General features: G+C 47.0%; 2 protein-coding genes and 1 pseudogene across 2 annotated transcripts; all 3 read right to left on the bottom strand.

Moving 5' to 3' along the window:
- Positions 1–2,844: 2,844 nt before the first annotated feature.
- On the bottom strand, positions 2,845–4,203 carry LOC142570356 (uncharacterized). Its single transcript, XM_075678743.1, has 2 exons — positions 3,701–4,203; positions 2,845–3,213 (listed from the first exon to the last, which is right to left on the bottom strand). The coding sequence occupies exons 1-2, from the start codon at positions 4,142–4,144 to the stop codon at positions 2,845–2,847; spliced, it is 813 nt and encodes a 270-aa protein (XP_075534858.1). The 5' UTR covers positions 4,145–4,203.
- Positions 4,204–6,332: 2,129 nt separating this feature from the next.
- Positions 6,333–6,534, bottom strand: LOC142573390 (U2 spliceosomal RNA; annotated as a pseudogene).
- Positions 6,535–7,171: 637 nt separating this feature from the next.
- Positions 7,172–11,776, bottom strand: LOC142570890 (uncharacterized). Its single transcript, XM_075679195.1, has 3 exons — positions 11,386–11,776; positions 9,287–9,529; positions 7,172–7,672 (listed from the first exon to the last, which is right to left on the bottom strand). The coding sequence occupies exons 1-3, from the start codon at positions 11,670–11,672 to the stop codon at positions 7,558–7,560; spliced, it is 645 nt and encodes a 214-aa protein (XP_075535310.1). The 5' UTR covers positions 11,673–11,776; the 3' UTR covers positions 7,172–7,557.
- Between the last annotated feature and the right edge of the window lie 3,568 nt (positions 11,777–15,344).

The following is a 15,344-nucleotide window of genomic DNA, read 5'->3' as shown; positions in this document are numbered from 1 at the left end:
AAGATCTCCACTCCTTGGGTGCGTAGGCGCAACTTGGATTCGAGTAGGTCCGCCGCGATTCCCGGGGGTAGCCCGTGAATAACGGCTCTTTTGATGTCTTCAGGTAGCGCCACGTAGGCGTTCACGTCGTAATTTTGCCCGTCAAAGTTGAGGCAGTTGATCTTCCTGATCATCCCGGCTGCTTCCTCGTCCGAGGCGCTTGCGATGATGATGTTGGAACCTGGCCGGAGTCTCACCAGGAACTTGTCCTCTCCGAATTTTCGGCCACACGCTTCCACGATAGCGCGTGCCGCTTGGTACGTCTTCAGCTCCTTAACCTTCAGCCCGCCCTTAGGCCGAATAATGATCTTCGCGTCGTTCAACGGGAGCGGCGGGAGTCTGTGCCTCGACTGCCTCGCCGCGCCGCTCTTTTGTCCTTGTGTCGTTGACGTCAGGCCAGCTGCTGTCGCCGGCGCCATCTTGATATTGTTCTCGGCGGCGTGAGGCTCACCCGGTTTCAAAATTGCGGCGCTCTGCGTAGCGCGCTTAAGCCCTTTCTTCTGGCGTCGGGAATAGTAAATTTGCCAGTTTTTGTCTTCTTCCTGCTGATCTGCCGTGTCTGCCGAACTCGGGATATCTTGCTGCATCGCTAAATCTTCTGATACTCCGCTCCCTAGGCCGCTCTGTCCCGAACATGCGGCGGGATAGGCTTCCTCCATCGCTTGTGTTTCTGACGGATTTTGGGCTGGTCCGTTTGCCGGGTGGTTATAAGTTGTTACGATCGCCTGCCGGGGGTCCATTCTAGTCGCTACGCTGCTGCGCCCGCGTCCTAGTTGCCCGTTGGATCCCGGGTGCGGCTAGGCCTGATGGCAGGCCCAGCTCGCCGACCAGCGGGAAACTTCAATCTCCGGTAAAACTCCAAAAAGTGGGCCTACCGCGTTGAGAGTAGTGTCCTCGTGGTCCAGGTCACTTGCTGAGTCTATTACGCCAAAGGTTTTGGTGGCCCGATGGGTTTGACACTCTGAAAACTTCAAGAATCCACGGAGCCCATGCAACGCACGTCCGCTCCCGTTTGCTTCTTCTTCTTCCTCTCGACGTAGAAACAAATAGTGTGCGCGTGCCTGTATATAACGCATTGCTTTCAACACACAATAGATGGTATGAAGGTAAAAGCGCACCAATGCTACCGTTGCATTCCTTTATTTTCTCGCAAACTATTTCATGTAGTGCATCTTCGCTAACATACAGCCTGCCGAGTGGCGACAAAATAGACGCGCTGAGCCGGATTCCTGTACGCACTTCGTTATTTTTCTGCTTTGCAGGCATTTATTCGTACTGATGCTGTTTTCGGTGAAGTCGCACCAGTTTGGCTTTATTGGAGCTAAGAGCAAATCGAACGTCTCGGATTTTTACTGTAATTTATATTCGACTCGAATTATTTTAATACCTATTTAATTTACGCTACTCTCTAATTCAAGATTATATTAACTGTGCGAGGTGCGGTGTGCACTTAGCAGGCGTGCGCTGCTCCTTGCAGTGGATCTAGCAGGAAAGGTGCATTTATCTAAATAAAGGTATTGTTTATAAGCATACTGTATAAAAGTGACCAGTAATATATAGCAAATATTCAGGCAAAAAGCACCGACGATTATAATGGTTGGCTGGTCGTTCCCCGGTGCCATGGCACAAGCCACTCTGGAGGATCGGCCATGGATCGGGCTGTATGAAGTTTTATGATCTTGGGTTGCAGCGCGAAGGGACACGGACACAGACCAGAAGCAGACAGGACGAACGCTATTCTAGCGCTCTACTCTATGCTTCTAGCCTGTGTCCGTGTCTCTTCGCGCCGCAACCCAAGATCATGTTACCGTACCAACTCGCCCAACTTTCTATCCTTTTGCATGAAGTTTCAAGCAATCAAAAATTTTGGGGAAAATCAATTGACACGGAATTAGTATCTGTACTGATTAAAATTAAATATTTAATCCAGTTTTCTTCTCTGACATTCACCGAATCAACAATTCTCATAATGGCGCAATAATATTTGCAGTAAGCTCGTTGCTTAATAGTGTGCGTAATTCACTGGTGGCGGTCGTGGTAAAGAATTTTTTTTTCACATTTTAATAATTACCTGCCTTATTTTCATAATTTATTGTACTTCAAATTATAAAAGTCAGACTTCAACAAATGAAAATTCCAGAAAATTGAGTTTGAAGTATTTAAATATCCTTCATATTACTCCTTTCCTATTCCTTAGTTATTTATATTTAACCGATTTGCATTCCTTCCTCTTGGAAGGCCGTCCCACCGAAAAAAAAGACGTATGCCCCATAACTCCCATATCCGATAATCCGATATGTAACATATGGGATCTCATATAAAAAACTTTTTCCGATGCCCTATGATATTATTGGACGTGGGAATTATGGGGATACTTTTTTTTTCTCAGTAGGATGACTATAATTTACTCGATTTATGATTAGTTTACTCGTTCCTTTCTTTTTTTCTTTACGCATCATATAATACGACCTGATTTTTGATAGAACAAGCTAAACTACTTCACGGGAATGTTGCTTGAACGAACTATACGGTACAAGTTAACTTCTGTGCTCGTTTGTTCCCTGGCACTTGCTACGTTCAAACAAGGGCATGACAACTTTTAATTCTTGAAAGAAAATTATACCATCCTCGTCACACCAAATCATTTCCACTCAGTGCACGACTTCCATGAACGTCGATGAGAATTTTCCTCGAGGTATGACGATGGTCGCTATATGGCAAAAGCCGCGAAGATGTACAGGACACCGAACGCAAGACGCACTCATGTCAATTGTCGTGTGCCTCCGACTGGTGTGAATCTTGTTATTAGTGCAACGTAAGATTCCATTTCGGGTCGCTCGTGGCGCTCGAATTCGTCGCAGTAGGCGGCTCTGGAGTTTCCGTATTGTTGTTGACTGCAAGAGGCGGGTTCCAATTTTGAATCTTGGGTTCGCGCGCCGGCTGGCGGTTGGTCCTCATCGCCCTCTTCCTGCCAGTTGCCGGCGCCGGCGTCCTGCCTTCAGCAGCGGCGGCGATGTCCCTGAAAGGTTCCGTGGCGGGCCCGGCTTCTGGGCCGCCGTTAGGCGACGCTTCCTCAGCTTCTGGCTGAATCATGAGGCGTCGCGCCAGTTTCTCGGCCTCCTCCTCTTCTGCAGTAGCTGGAGGGACTGCGTGTACAGGATTAGCGGCGGGCACCTGAAGATAAACAGAAAGTCAGATAAGTAAAGTGTATACCAGGAACTGGAGACGAGACGCTACAAGACGTCTGCAACTGTCTGCTGACACTTTTCGTCGTGCCGTACTTGGTGGTTCTGTCAAAGTTCTTCTGGGCCTCTCAGATGTGATCCTTCACCGTTGGCACTCGCATCGCGCGGATAGTACTTGAATGACCTTCACAGGATAAAGCCTCGTTCCTCACGCCCTCCGAGTTTCTCGTTCTCTTTCCTACTTTACCTGCTCTCTAAAAAGCCAGAAGGTTCGTTGGGCAAATCTCCAGCAGTGTGCCTCAAATTGCCGCAATATACTGCGGTAACCAGAAATAAATACAAGAGCAAGTGAGGCTTTTCCAATATCGACTCCTGCTTCTATCTTTATTTCTTTTTTTTTCGCAGTGATTTAGGTTATGCGCTCTGTTATTGGGACCCCGAATGTCTCGCATCTCACCGTCTACCGATCGAGGTACCTGAAGGTCCATAGAAGGGCCGGCGCTCAGATCTCTGTTCCTTCCGCGCAGGCCGGCGTAGACACCGCCCGAGGCGATGTAGCGACCCGTGGCCACCGCGCAAGCCACGAATCCCGCCGTGACGACGCTGACCGTGAACAGCACGAGAATGGACGCGAGGCTATTCCCGTTGGACCTCGGCGCCACCGGGGCTCCAGCCGCGGCCGCAGCAGCGCAGCCGGTCTCGCACTTCCCGGAGGTTGCAGCTGGATACCGCTGTTGCCGGTGGCGCTCGGCGGTCGCGAGGGCTCCCAGCGCTTCTCGTTCCTCCTCGGGCGAAGGAACGATGAGCTTGGATTCCCGAGCCGCCTCCAGAACTTCGGCCAGGCTCGTTGTACGCCGGGTGGCAGTGATGGAATTTGTCGCGTGACCGCTCGAGGTTCCCGCGCCAGAGTAGCGGTGCATCTTTACGTACCTATTTCGAAGGTGGCGATGGCGAATTGGAAGAAAGAAGATGCGGCAAGCTGGTTCTAGCTAAATCGACGCAGATGCGAGCACGGTCTTTATCGAGCGGCAGCGCTTCAGTACGCTGTCTTTCCCAGCTGTTAAAGCAATGTGAGCTGATGATGATAGCTCATTCGTTGGCTCGAATACCGCTCAGCGAAAATTAGCACTAAGACACAGAAATGAGTGAATATAGGTACTTGTCTAAACGGTGCGCCAAAATTTGTCTTGGGCCGCGGAATGAATCTCTAAAGGCAAAAAAAAAGAAAACTGTTGTAAAACTGTTTTGGGCCATTCCTCCGTAGTAGGTAAGTGTCATTGTACTGAATAAAAATAAAACAAATACTCCTACGTCAAGACACGCGTGCTCTTCGAATCGCTATATCGAGCAGCCTATGGTGGTATCACCTCAGCGTTAGGAGGCAGTGCCATCTCCGCATACAAATACGGCTTAAACTGCAGTGGTCATCCCGTAAAGATTTATTCTAGGTGTTCAGCGTTACAGTACCCTTTTTAGTCCAACCATTGCCTCAAAGCAGTTTTTTCAAGGTATGAACATGATAATCACGACGACGCCACGCACTTCTTTGTTAACTATCTGTTTCATTGAAATTGTTCCTTCAAATTCTTAATGATTGAAGGCTTTAATATCGTCTTTATTCACACCTCTTTCATAATTTTGTTGGGTTAGTCTGACTGCTCACTCGCTTATAATAGTCTTGTTTCACCAGTCTTTTCTGCTGTAGTATTTGTATAAACTATTATACTTAGTATTTCGTTTACGCTACCTTCTGGCGCCCAATCCTACGCCTAGCCCCTTTATTGGGTACGTGCCCATCATAGTAAATCGTTGCCATTATCAACAACAGCTGGCACTTTTCGGATACTACCTAGTCTGGCCTATTGTGCAATGTTACCCTACTCATACCAGTCCCACTTCGGTCTCAAATTTCTTCCACGACAATTCCGGCGTCTGCGACAGACGCCACGATTGCCGGCAAGATTTCTGTCGGCAGCTAGCTTTGTGAGAAAGTTGTTCACAGGCACCGTCTTTCTTTTTCTTTTTAATGCAAATCATTCTTTTGCGGACTTCAGGCACTTTGAATCCATCCATCCATCCATCGATCCATCCATCCATCCATCCATCCACACATCAACCCATCAACCCATCAATCCATCAATCCACCAATGCACTAATCCAATACAATACAATCCACTCCACACCACTGCAGTCCACCCCACCCAACCCTACCCCAACCCTACCCCAACCCATCCCATCCCATCCCATCCCAACCCATCCCATCCATCCATCCATCATCCATCCATTCATCCATCCATTCATCCATCCTCGTACGTCGTGATGGCGTCGTGGTCGTTCCTTACAGAACAGCATGTCGTATACAGAACATACACAACAGCATGTCGGAAACTGTCATCGGCTGCCTCGGAGAAACCTAGTTGGGTAGTGTTGAGTATGAGTTGCGATGGGGTGGCCACGCGTGGTCAGGACTCCCGAGGAGTAGCTCACTTACGATGTGCAACGCCACGAACTTAGGTGAAAGTACGACGGTGGTGCGCGGCAGACACCACCGAAGATCGTGGCCAAAAGGCCGACCGTAAGCGGCAGGCCAGACGGGTCGACACGTGTTGCGAATTGGAGAATGCGGCGAAGAGATGCAAAAGTTTCTTCGGCATCGAAGTGCAATCTCGAAAGATTCATGGTTACTCACTTTGCGTGGGTTAGCTGCGATGACACTGCCCCTCTAAACGTTGGGTGATTTCAGTGTGGATGTGTCAAAACCGTAAAGGGAGTGGTTTACACGTTTGGTGTTGCAGACATCTCGCTTGCGATGCCACACCGATCTGGCCCAACCAGCGGCGTACGTGCATTATTTGACATTATCAAAGAATGTGTCTGCAGTTGCGAATATGCCGATCAGTGTATACCGTAGCGACCACAAAGTCATTGCGACCGTCGTTACTCAGTGACAGTGAGCGATGCAATAAATAACTTACGACAACAAGTTTCTTTACCACGATGTTTGCAGCTCCGCTGGTCATCCACCTCCACAGGGCGGAATGGCGTTGAATTTTTTCAGTGAAGCTGTTTATGGCTAGGGTCCCCTGCATTTTTGCTTTGCGTGTGCAAAAACGGTGGGCCAGTCCTGAATATAGTGCAATACCCGGCCGACCAGCGGCAGAGGTGAAGCAGGCTTCAAGCACTCCCCCTCGCCTACCCCCCCCCCCCCCACTTGCCAAAATAAGTTTAACATCGTGGGTCGAAATAGGACCCGTATCAGATATTAAGCAGATAAGAACAGATAGTACACTTTGACCCGCGTCGGCCCTGTCTACGTTCATATCGCCCTCTCCTTGTCGGCGTTCCAAGCGCTTGCGTATCTACTTTACTTTCCTTCCGCTCTCCCGTGGGAGCGGTCCCGTCGAAACGTCGCGCGTGTCCAGTTCCCTCCTGCTTCTGGAGGAGCGGTCGGGTCGTCAACGCGAATGTATACAAAAAATCACGGTAAGAGAGTTCGTACTTTTGTTAAAGATTCTGTGTCACCTCTGTGTGGTGGGCTAAACAGCTTCGCTGGTCATCCACTTTCACATAGTGGAATGGCTCACAATTTTTCTTTTTCTTTCTTTTTGTGGACACATTGTTGCTCGTTTGGGACAAAAAGAAATTATGGGGTTTCACGTGCCAAAACCACGATCAAATTTTGAGGCATGCCGTACTAGGGGACTCCGGAAATTTGAACTACCTGGGGTTCTTTGACGTGCGCCTAAATCTAACTACCACTGGTGTTTTCGCACTTCGCCTCTATCGAAATGCGGCCCCCGTAGTCGGGATTCGATCCCGCGACCTCGTGCTTATCAGCCCAACACCATACCCACTAAGCGACCATGGCAGGTGTGATGGGAGACGCCTTCAGACCTTTGACGCAGACTGCAGCATTAACAACCGTTCGCTCTAAAACCACCTTTTTCATATCTGGCGTCCCTTAGTTGAGAGTAGTGGTTGTCGTTCACAGACCATAAACATCACTTATATAGAATAACTTGTAATATTCACATAAACAAATTTAAAGCCTGCCTATTAAATTCGTCAGAATAATTAAAGTACAAAATAATTCGATGTAAATCTCTAAGAAAGCTGTTGGATTAAAAAAATTGCACGAGTGTAAAGTGTTAAGCAGCTGAACGTGGTAGTTTGGAGCTTAGAAAGCTTGCAAGTATATTGACGTGCATTGGGAGTCATTCGTACTGAAAACAACACAGACACAACACCTCAGTGGAGATATACAATCTATAGGTAAATGTAGTGTTGTTTCGGAGATGACTTCCCGGAAAGCAAGAACAGCTCGACGGGCGTGTTAAATCACTGGCTTATTCCCACACGCCTTTTGACATGCCTCGGAACTCTTGAAGCTATTTCCTCCTGTTAAGCAGATGTGACCGCGAAGATTAGCCGGGCTTGCTTCCAGGCACCTGTACAAAAATGTCAAACAAAACAGGATATCATCACTCGGCCACTTCTACGGCGACATCTCGCAGAATTCGCCATTGCACGCCAACGAGTGCCCAACCGATACTCCGTTCCTCACTCTACCCTTCTTTTTTTCTCTGTCCTCGTGTGGTGACGTTGGCATAAAGGAAGTTTTCATATGTTTACTCTCGTACAGATTATAGAGCGCACACCTAACGCACGGTTAGTGTTTGGGTTCTTTAATGGGTTTGTCATCTCTGCGCCCTTGCAGAAAGGTGATGCCATTTACGTTCATGCGAAATCCACATCACTACGCACGTATACAGTCAGCCTCGTGGTAGCATGGCGGCCGTAAGTAGGATCTTTCCTCTTTCCTATACTATAACACAACGTCGTCTTCGCGCACTACAGTACCTGTTGTGGCCACCGAACTAAGTGCACAGACGCCACTGTACCTATGGAGTATATATGCGGGGCGCAACGACCTACCCATGATTTACCAACAATGCTGCGCAAATGCTCGCTAGGTTAGCCCGCCCAGCTCCAAATTGCGCAACGCTGCAGACGCACGAGTTCGAACCACAGAGGCGGTGATCTTCGCTTAGGCTAGAGTTGTTTTTCTTTGTCCACTGGCGAGGGTGAAACAGACGATGAAGAGATGGCAGCGCTACGACACGATAACGGCTCGATGATGACGACAGACGTCGTCGTTTGCGTAACGGTAAGGACCCACACAGCAAGCGCATCTTCGATCTCTTAAATGCATTCGCAGTTACTGGATGTCAGTGTGTTACGTGGAATGTTTTGGAGGTGGCTACCTACTAAATGGTCATACTTCAAGCACTTGCCCGCTTCCACTTCGCATTTGCAACAAGTTTCATTATAGAGAGGAATTTTATAGGTTAACTGTTCAGACATTTTTATTATTCAAGAAGCGTACATTTTAATATAATCCAACAATATAAAGGGAGGACCGGGCCAGACACCACTGGCAATTTTCAGAATTCTGAAATTCTTTGTCTAATATAGACAATTCATTGCATACCATGAAGTTTTAGTATCCTAGCGTGCCGGCAGTGTTCTTTCAACAAATGCAGTTTATGAAGTATTCCTAGCATGCTGCTCTATCCCATTCCTGCTCTGTCCCACTGCTATTACTCCATGCACACAGTCTTCGCCGATCCGCTACTACAACCATCCATCCTACCCCTCATCTTCTTTCGTCACCGCACATGGTTACGTTTAAAAAAAAAAAGAAAATTGAACGACAAAGGAAACAGAACCTCAATGCCGAAGTAAATCAGCTGTTATCATTCGACGAGTCTATACAAAAGCCACACTTCTGTTTAGACTGATGTGTGATAGCTGTCTGGTCAAGATATGATAATGATAGCGAAAGGTGTCTCGACGCGTCTTGTCCCGCTGATGGCTGAATCTTCTGGGGTTGAGACGTACAAATGAAGCTGACGTCACTTTGAGAGACACGCGGCCAACGAATGAGAAAAAAGAACACACACGTTAGGATGGTACTTCCAAGTTCTCTTTAGCCACCGTTAGCTACACCTAGCGTACATCTATCATTTATTTACTCTCTTCAAGAATAGAGAGAGCCCTACCTGAACATGCCGTCCCCGGACGACACCGCAAAGTAAGGGTGCCTGATGTGAGCCATGTCGCAGGTGGCCGGTTGTGGCTGACCGCACACCGAGTCGCGCTCCGCATAGTGTGCACATCTGTTGTAGCATTCCTGGAAGGTGTCGTAGGTATCGCTGTCGGCTGCCGGACAGGTACCAGAAGGGTACTGCCATTGGCGACAGGACAGACCGTCGTGGAACCACCAGTGTTTTTTCATGTCCATCCTGCTCGGAGGCGCAGAAAGTAAGGGGAAAGACCGCGTAGAAGCCGGAAATTAGAGGTCCCGGCTATCACCAACATAAACAAGCAGACAAATGAAAATAGCAATCAGTGTTTATACATTCGTCCCATTTATGTATGGCTGAACAATGAACGACACCCGCAAGCCTACTTTTAAACATAGTTACATTCCTTTCGCTTTCCGTTCATTGTGCCACTTCTAATTCATGCTACTGTTGTTATTGAATGAGGCCGATAACTCTACACGCCTTTCTCAACTGGGCACTGAAGGGCGCAGAACATTCCTATGTCTATGTCTGCGTTGGCTATGTCTGACACACTGACACGAAGTGTGTCAGACAAAACTCGCGCTTCTTCGTGTCAATGTTTTTTCCTACCTAGCCGGTGTTCTACTTTTCTCCGTTAGTGTCTGTCGTACCTACCGTGAGAACAACGATTGGCGTACTGTGACTACGTTGCCTGCCAAATGTCCATGCTGTTTATTTTGTATATGACCTGCGTCGTCAAGACGGTTATACGTCGTGCAAATTTACGTGATTGCACTCTGCACTGCGAGAAATCCGGGCGTAAGCGCTGAAGTGGCATGAGCACTGCCTTGTGCACTCACTCCACTCACTTTGTCGTAGAACTTGGTGTGGTCCCTTGTGCCCTTTTAGTGCTCTTGACATGTCTTGACACACTCAAATTTGAGTTAGACTTTCGCGCCGTATTTCTTTTTTCGGTGTCTTTCTCTTATCAAACCTTGCCTTTTGGATATGTACTGTCATGCGGTTGTATTTGTAAAAGTGTTCTGATATAAGGTGTCAGTGTCTATCACGCACGTGCATCAGTTGCACCTGAGGACCTCGTCAAATAAGAAAGCAGAGCCTTTTGACTGACTGAAGACAGTTCAGCGTTCACAGTATAGGCGCTATACAATCGAACACTGCTGGCTGCTCATACGCGAGGTGCGTAGATGGTGTATGTAGTTCATAGCTCTCAGGCACGAGTGTGCATTAAGGAATGTGGGTTTGACATGTATGCGCATTTGCGTTAGGCTATGACAACCACCGTGTTCCAGGCGACGTATAGTCGCACGTGCTCAGGAGCCAGTTCTGCAGGTGACCATCTCGCGACTCAGTTTTCAAAAATAATGCATCACGAAAGCCTTCTTCATAGGAAAAGGAGAAGCAAAAATATTTCTACGAAGGTTACAACGGTGGTGGTTCCTTAACATTGCGGTTACCGAAAGTGGCTACATTTCTCTCGAGCTCACTCTTCTACAATTTCATTTAACTATAAAGTTTCAGTTTACTAACGCTAACGAAAAGATTGTTCCTATGAATCCGTAATTGTTCATGCAGCCAATTGTTCGCGAAATGGAGGCTATTAGCAAGAAACGCGGAAACTTGCTTTTTGCGAAATGTGATTTGTTATAGAAAGAAATACAGATAACTTTCGCAATAGCAGTCCACACTCTTCGGAAGAATATGGTACCACAGACTTCGCCACCAGATGTTATCGTCTGAGTTTTTTACATATATTATGGTAATATGATGTTATTAACTAATACGATGTTAGTTGTGAATATATGTCGTGCCAAATGTAAGCAATTCTGCCACTGTGCGTCCTTCGGTGGATTGTGTGTCTGCCTTAAGGTACTTCAAGGGTTCAGTGCACGGAGACGTGCTCTACAACAACCATTCAGGCTTGCCGAAAGAACTGCTTTGTTGCCTGAGTGTAGCTGCTTCACTCCGTGACCACTATAAGGTAACTGCTGCAGTAGCGTCTCGGCAGTAGCGTTTCACACAGTCCAAACAATATTTACAACTTGGCCACGATGTTCCCCATATCATCCCACCTGGCGCAAGTGGAGAAAATCGGTGGGCGACCGCATCGCTTCTGCGGGTGGTTCCGGTGGACACAGAACCGCTGGCAGTCGCTCAGCGAGCTGAACCCGTTGGGACTCCGGTTGCAGATGTTCGGGTGGCCATGCGTGCTGGCGAGGCAGGTGCCTCCATCGGCACCCGCAACGTGGTAGAAGGCACTGGTCTCGTTCTCGCAGAACACGTACTGAACGCGGCCGCACCTCGAAACGCCCTCCTTCGAAAAACGTAAAACGTAAACGCGGATGGCCGCCGCTTGCATGCAGTATGAAAACACGAGAATGTTTCTTCGGCGCAAGGACGCGTCACTTTAGGTCCACTGCTTTAGTGTGACGGCATTCGGCGTCGCGAAACAAACACTTGAGAGTGACGACGGCAGGCTTTCAAATGGGCACAACCGCGAATCCATGGCCCAGTTCACAGCGCGTCGGCGCATCCATGCCGCAGTTCGCGCTGTTCACAGTGTACCAGCCATTATCAGCGTTACTCTCGCAGTGGCGGCTTCTCGTCGTCATTGCCCTGCTCTCGCCACCGTCATTCCGCCACAGTTGAAGTCGTTGCTTGCATATGGCTGATGGAGTTTGCATTTGCTGAAAGTTGGGAGGGAGTCGCGGGAGTAGCTGCTTTCGGAGTAAATGAATTCAGAGGCCGAGAAATAACTGAAGTCTGCTGTTATTTACAACAAGAAAGTACGCACAATAAGAAAGGCACAATAAATGCGATATGAAAACGGGAGCTCGTTTGGTTGCTTTTGTATTGTTGTAATTATTCCGGTTTGTTGTTCTTTTTTTCTGCAAAATTCGAATGGGGGACTTCTATGGAGTAACGCGCGCGTGCTATGACAAAATCGCATGTTATTAGTTTGTTAACTAACGTGATATCTTACTTTGCAGAATATTAGTATCTGCTTCCAGCTACTGTTCAAAGTTGTGGAATGCAAACTAAAAAGCAGAAATGCGTTGAATTTTCATGCATTTCATTTGTTTAGAGAAATTCATATAATCTTACTGGGAAGTTTCATCTGCTATCCACTCATATTTGAGCCTAGATGGATGAATCTGTCGTCGTTTGTAGGTGATTTAGATCGGCCAGTACATTATCCAGAAATCACGGCATTAGGAAATACTGAAGCGACATATTTGTGATTGTCTAGTAACTCAGCGGGAATAAAAAGAAAATTATAAACTGCATGCAAAAAACATTATTTACAATCAGCAGAACGTAGAACCTTAACTTTCCTTTGTTATACCTCTACTTCATCCATACTTCAAACGTAGCGATTCTTTATATTCGCGATATTTCGGCAGCATTCATAGATTCATTGGTATTAAGATTTTAATGTCGCATGCTTCACGCGACATAATCTACATGAGCTTGCCCAACTTTTATATTTTGTTTTGTTACTGTTGTGTATTGCTTTATACTCTCAGGACAGCTCATTTTCTTCCATGCATTCTATTTTCTGCATTATTTTATATCACGTATGTCTTATTAACTTCTAACCATTCTGAAGGCTTGTTTTAGAATTGTATACGACGCAATATATTGCTTGCTATATTTTAATTTTTGTTGTACTTTTCGTATGTGTCTTTTTTTTTTTTTGCCATTGCCTGTACTAACCCCTCCATCCCATAAGGTGCTATGGGGCCTTGGAGTGTGAAAAAGAAATAAAGCTACAAAGTTATCATTACGTCTCAAGAACATCAAATCTTGTGCTGTGGCCAACGTATTAGAGAACTTTATAGGCTGATTTAGAAAATTGGCTTCCGTGCTTTGTTAAATTATATTTTGGCCCCTTCAGGAAGAGATTTAATTAAGCCTGTTTCCCAGCTGAGCAATACAGTGACCATTCCGCTGCTCTTTTTCAGGACAGTTGTACTTAGGACGACGCTTGACTTTTGTGCATAGTTACACAACCCGTTTCTCTTTCTTTGGTGACCGAGCTCAGATCTAAAGAAAAAGAAATTGACTTCAAAAAGGAGGCTTACGTAATTATTCGACTGCGGCTGATCGCTATTGTTTGGCGGGGACGCCGAGCTGCGTTTCTTCAGCGGGGTGACAGGTGGCGGGGTGACAGGTGGCAGAGCGGCGGTGGTCTCCGCACCAGCGGTGTCATCTTGGATATCGAACCTCATGTGTGCGTCTGTACTTTCGAAGACGTCCACATCAACCTTGTGATTGCCACTGGGAACGAGTTCCATTTTTTCCAATATCGGCTGAGTCACGTTGCTGAAAAACAGATAAAGGGAGGACAAGCTCTGAACTTAGGCTCGCAGGGTCATCGCTAACGAGACAATGCCCTAAGGTGCAGGGACGCGACGTAACAAGCAACAAACATGAACACTGTCCATTTATCTGAGTGTCTGTTCGCTCACCGGGGCATTGTGTGATGGCTGGACCATCACAATTTGATACAGTGGAGCGCCGACAACTGCTATATGCGAGAGTGATTTTTCATGCCTTATAGAACTTCATATTCCAATCTTCTCGTACATGTGCGTCTACCCTGCTTCTAAAAAAAGAATTAGAGTACGCGATCCCTCATAAAGGAAGTTACATGTGGAACAAGTTGTACAGCTAAGAGTCGCTGCTCTCCCTTAGTTTGTAAAGTGCATATATCATAGGCTTCACTTCAGACATCCAAAAAGTGCTCACTTCAAGTATACTACAATATCGCGAGTTCACTTACTGTAACCTTTGAAGATGAGAACAAATCATACTATGACATTAGAAATGTTATCGACACTCTGTTCATCACACCTCCAAACACGTTAAAAGAAGCCAAAGGTCATTTAACCGAGGGAAATCATTCTGCGCGAGTCCTTGCCTTCTGAATCACTTGCCGCTTCACAAAAGTCCTCGGCACCCGAGAGCGTTGTAGCCCCATTGTTGCAGGTGTCACGCAGACGTACGCACGGTGAACTCACTAAATTCTTCACAAAAAATTGCATCAGCTAAGTCACGAGAATACGAAAGCCGCTGGCAAAGCTTTCAGTATGCATGGCTGTTTCCTTTTTTTAGAGCGTACTATAAAGCGTATAACGTGTTGTGAATGAGACGGAGAACAACAAGAAATGTTAGTGCTCACGACTCTGTCCCTTTCGCCGTATCATTGGTGGATGGGCGCAGGGAGCGCTTGAATTCCAAATCCATCAGTCCGAAGGGCGCGTCGGTGTTTGGTTCCGTTAGCTCGCCAAAATACAGCATATGTCGGCCAACTGCGGCGGCCGTCATCAGGAGGCCCAGAAGGGCGCACACGGACACCGCCGTGAGCACGAAAGTGAGCCGGTGCAGGAAAGCGTTGCCATCAGCCTCCGCCATCACTGCTGCTCCGGGGCTCCCAAGCGACGGCCCTAACGCAGCCACTGCTGCGCAAGAATGACGGAGCATGGGTCAAATTCACGGTAGCCGCGTAGTTTTTATTTATTTATTTATTTATTTATTTATTTATTTATTTATTTCGTACCCACAGCACCTATGCAGACATTATAGTGCGGGAGGAGGGGGAGGGGGGGGGGCTACAGAAGTAAAATGAAACTTAAGTTGCAGGTAATGCACATTCACGCGAATGGAAGGGGGAAAAATACAATAGAAATGCGATGATGTAAAGGTAATGATAATGCATACAAATGTAATTATTAGAAAGACAGAGCATAACAAAAATGTAAAGAACAACAGTAAAATCACAATAAAAGACTTAAAGAAACGGGTATGCGACTTTGCACACCAAAACAAAGCGCACAGCCACGCTGCAGATGCGATAAGAAAAGGCAGTACTAGAAAGGCAGTCATTACAGTGCCAGTGTACTACTAAATTCAGCGAAGACCAGCGGACGACTAAACACAACAAAAGGCTACGCAATATTTGATTAAGATCTGATTAAGATTAAGATTAAGATTTGATTAAGATGTCATGGTGGTGTTACACAAATCC

Source organism: Dermacentor variabilis, chromosome 2, assembly GCF_050947875.1.
Source record: "Dermacentor variabilis isolate Ectoservices chromosome 2, ASM5094787v1, whole genome shotgun sequence".
NCBI lineage: Eukaryota > Metazoa > Arthropoda > Arachnida > Ixodida > Ixodidae > Dermacentor > Dermacentor variabilis.
This window is presented reverse-complemented; position numbering and strand designations above follow the sequence as displayed.

Bases quoted from the DNA above. Each gene is read 5' to 3' on its own strand.
- LOC142570356 (XM_075678743.1), bottom strand. From the start codon at position 4,144: ATGCACCGCTACTCTGGCGCGGGAACCTCGAGCGGTCACGCGACAAAT. The intron at 3,214-3,700 runs GTACCTCGATCG...GTTTATCTTCAG, and splicing joins GCCCTTCTATGGACCTTCAG to GTGCCCGCCGCTAATCCTGT.
- LOC142570890 (XM_075679195.1), bottom strand. From the start codon at position 11,672: ATGCAAGCGGCGGCCATCCGCGTTTACGTTTTACGTTTTTCGAAGGAG. The intron at 9,530-11,385 runs GTGGGATGATAT...GCCTCCGAGCAG, and splicing joins ATTTTCTCCACTTGCGCCAG to GATGGACATGAAAAAACACT. The intron at 7,673-9,286 runs GTAGGGCTCTCT...ATTTTTGTACAG, and splicing joins TCCGGGGACGGCATGTTCAG to GTGCCTGGAAGCAAGCCCGG.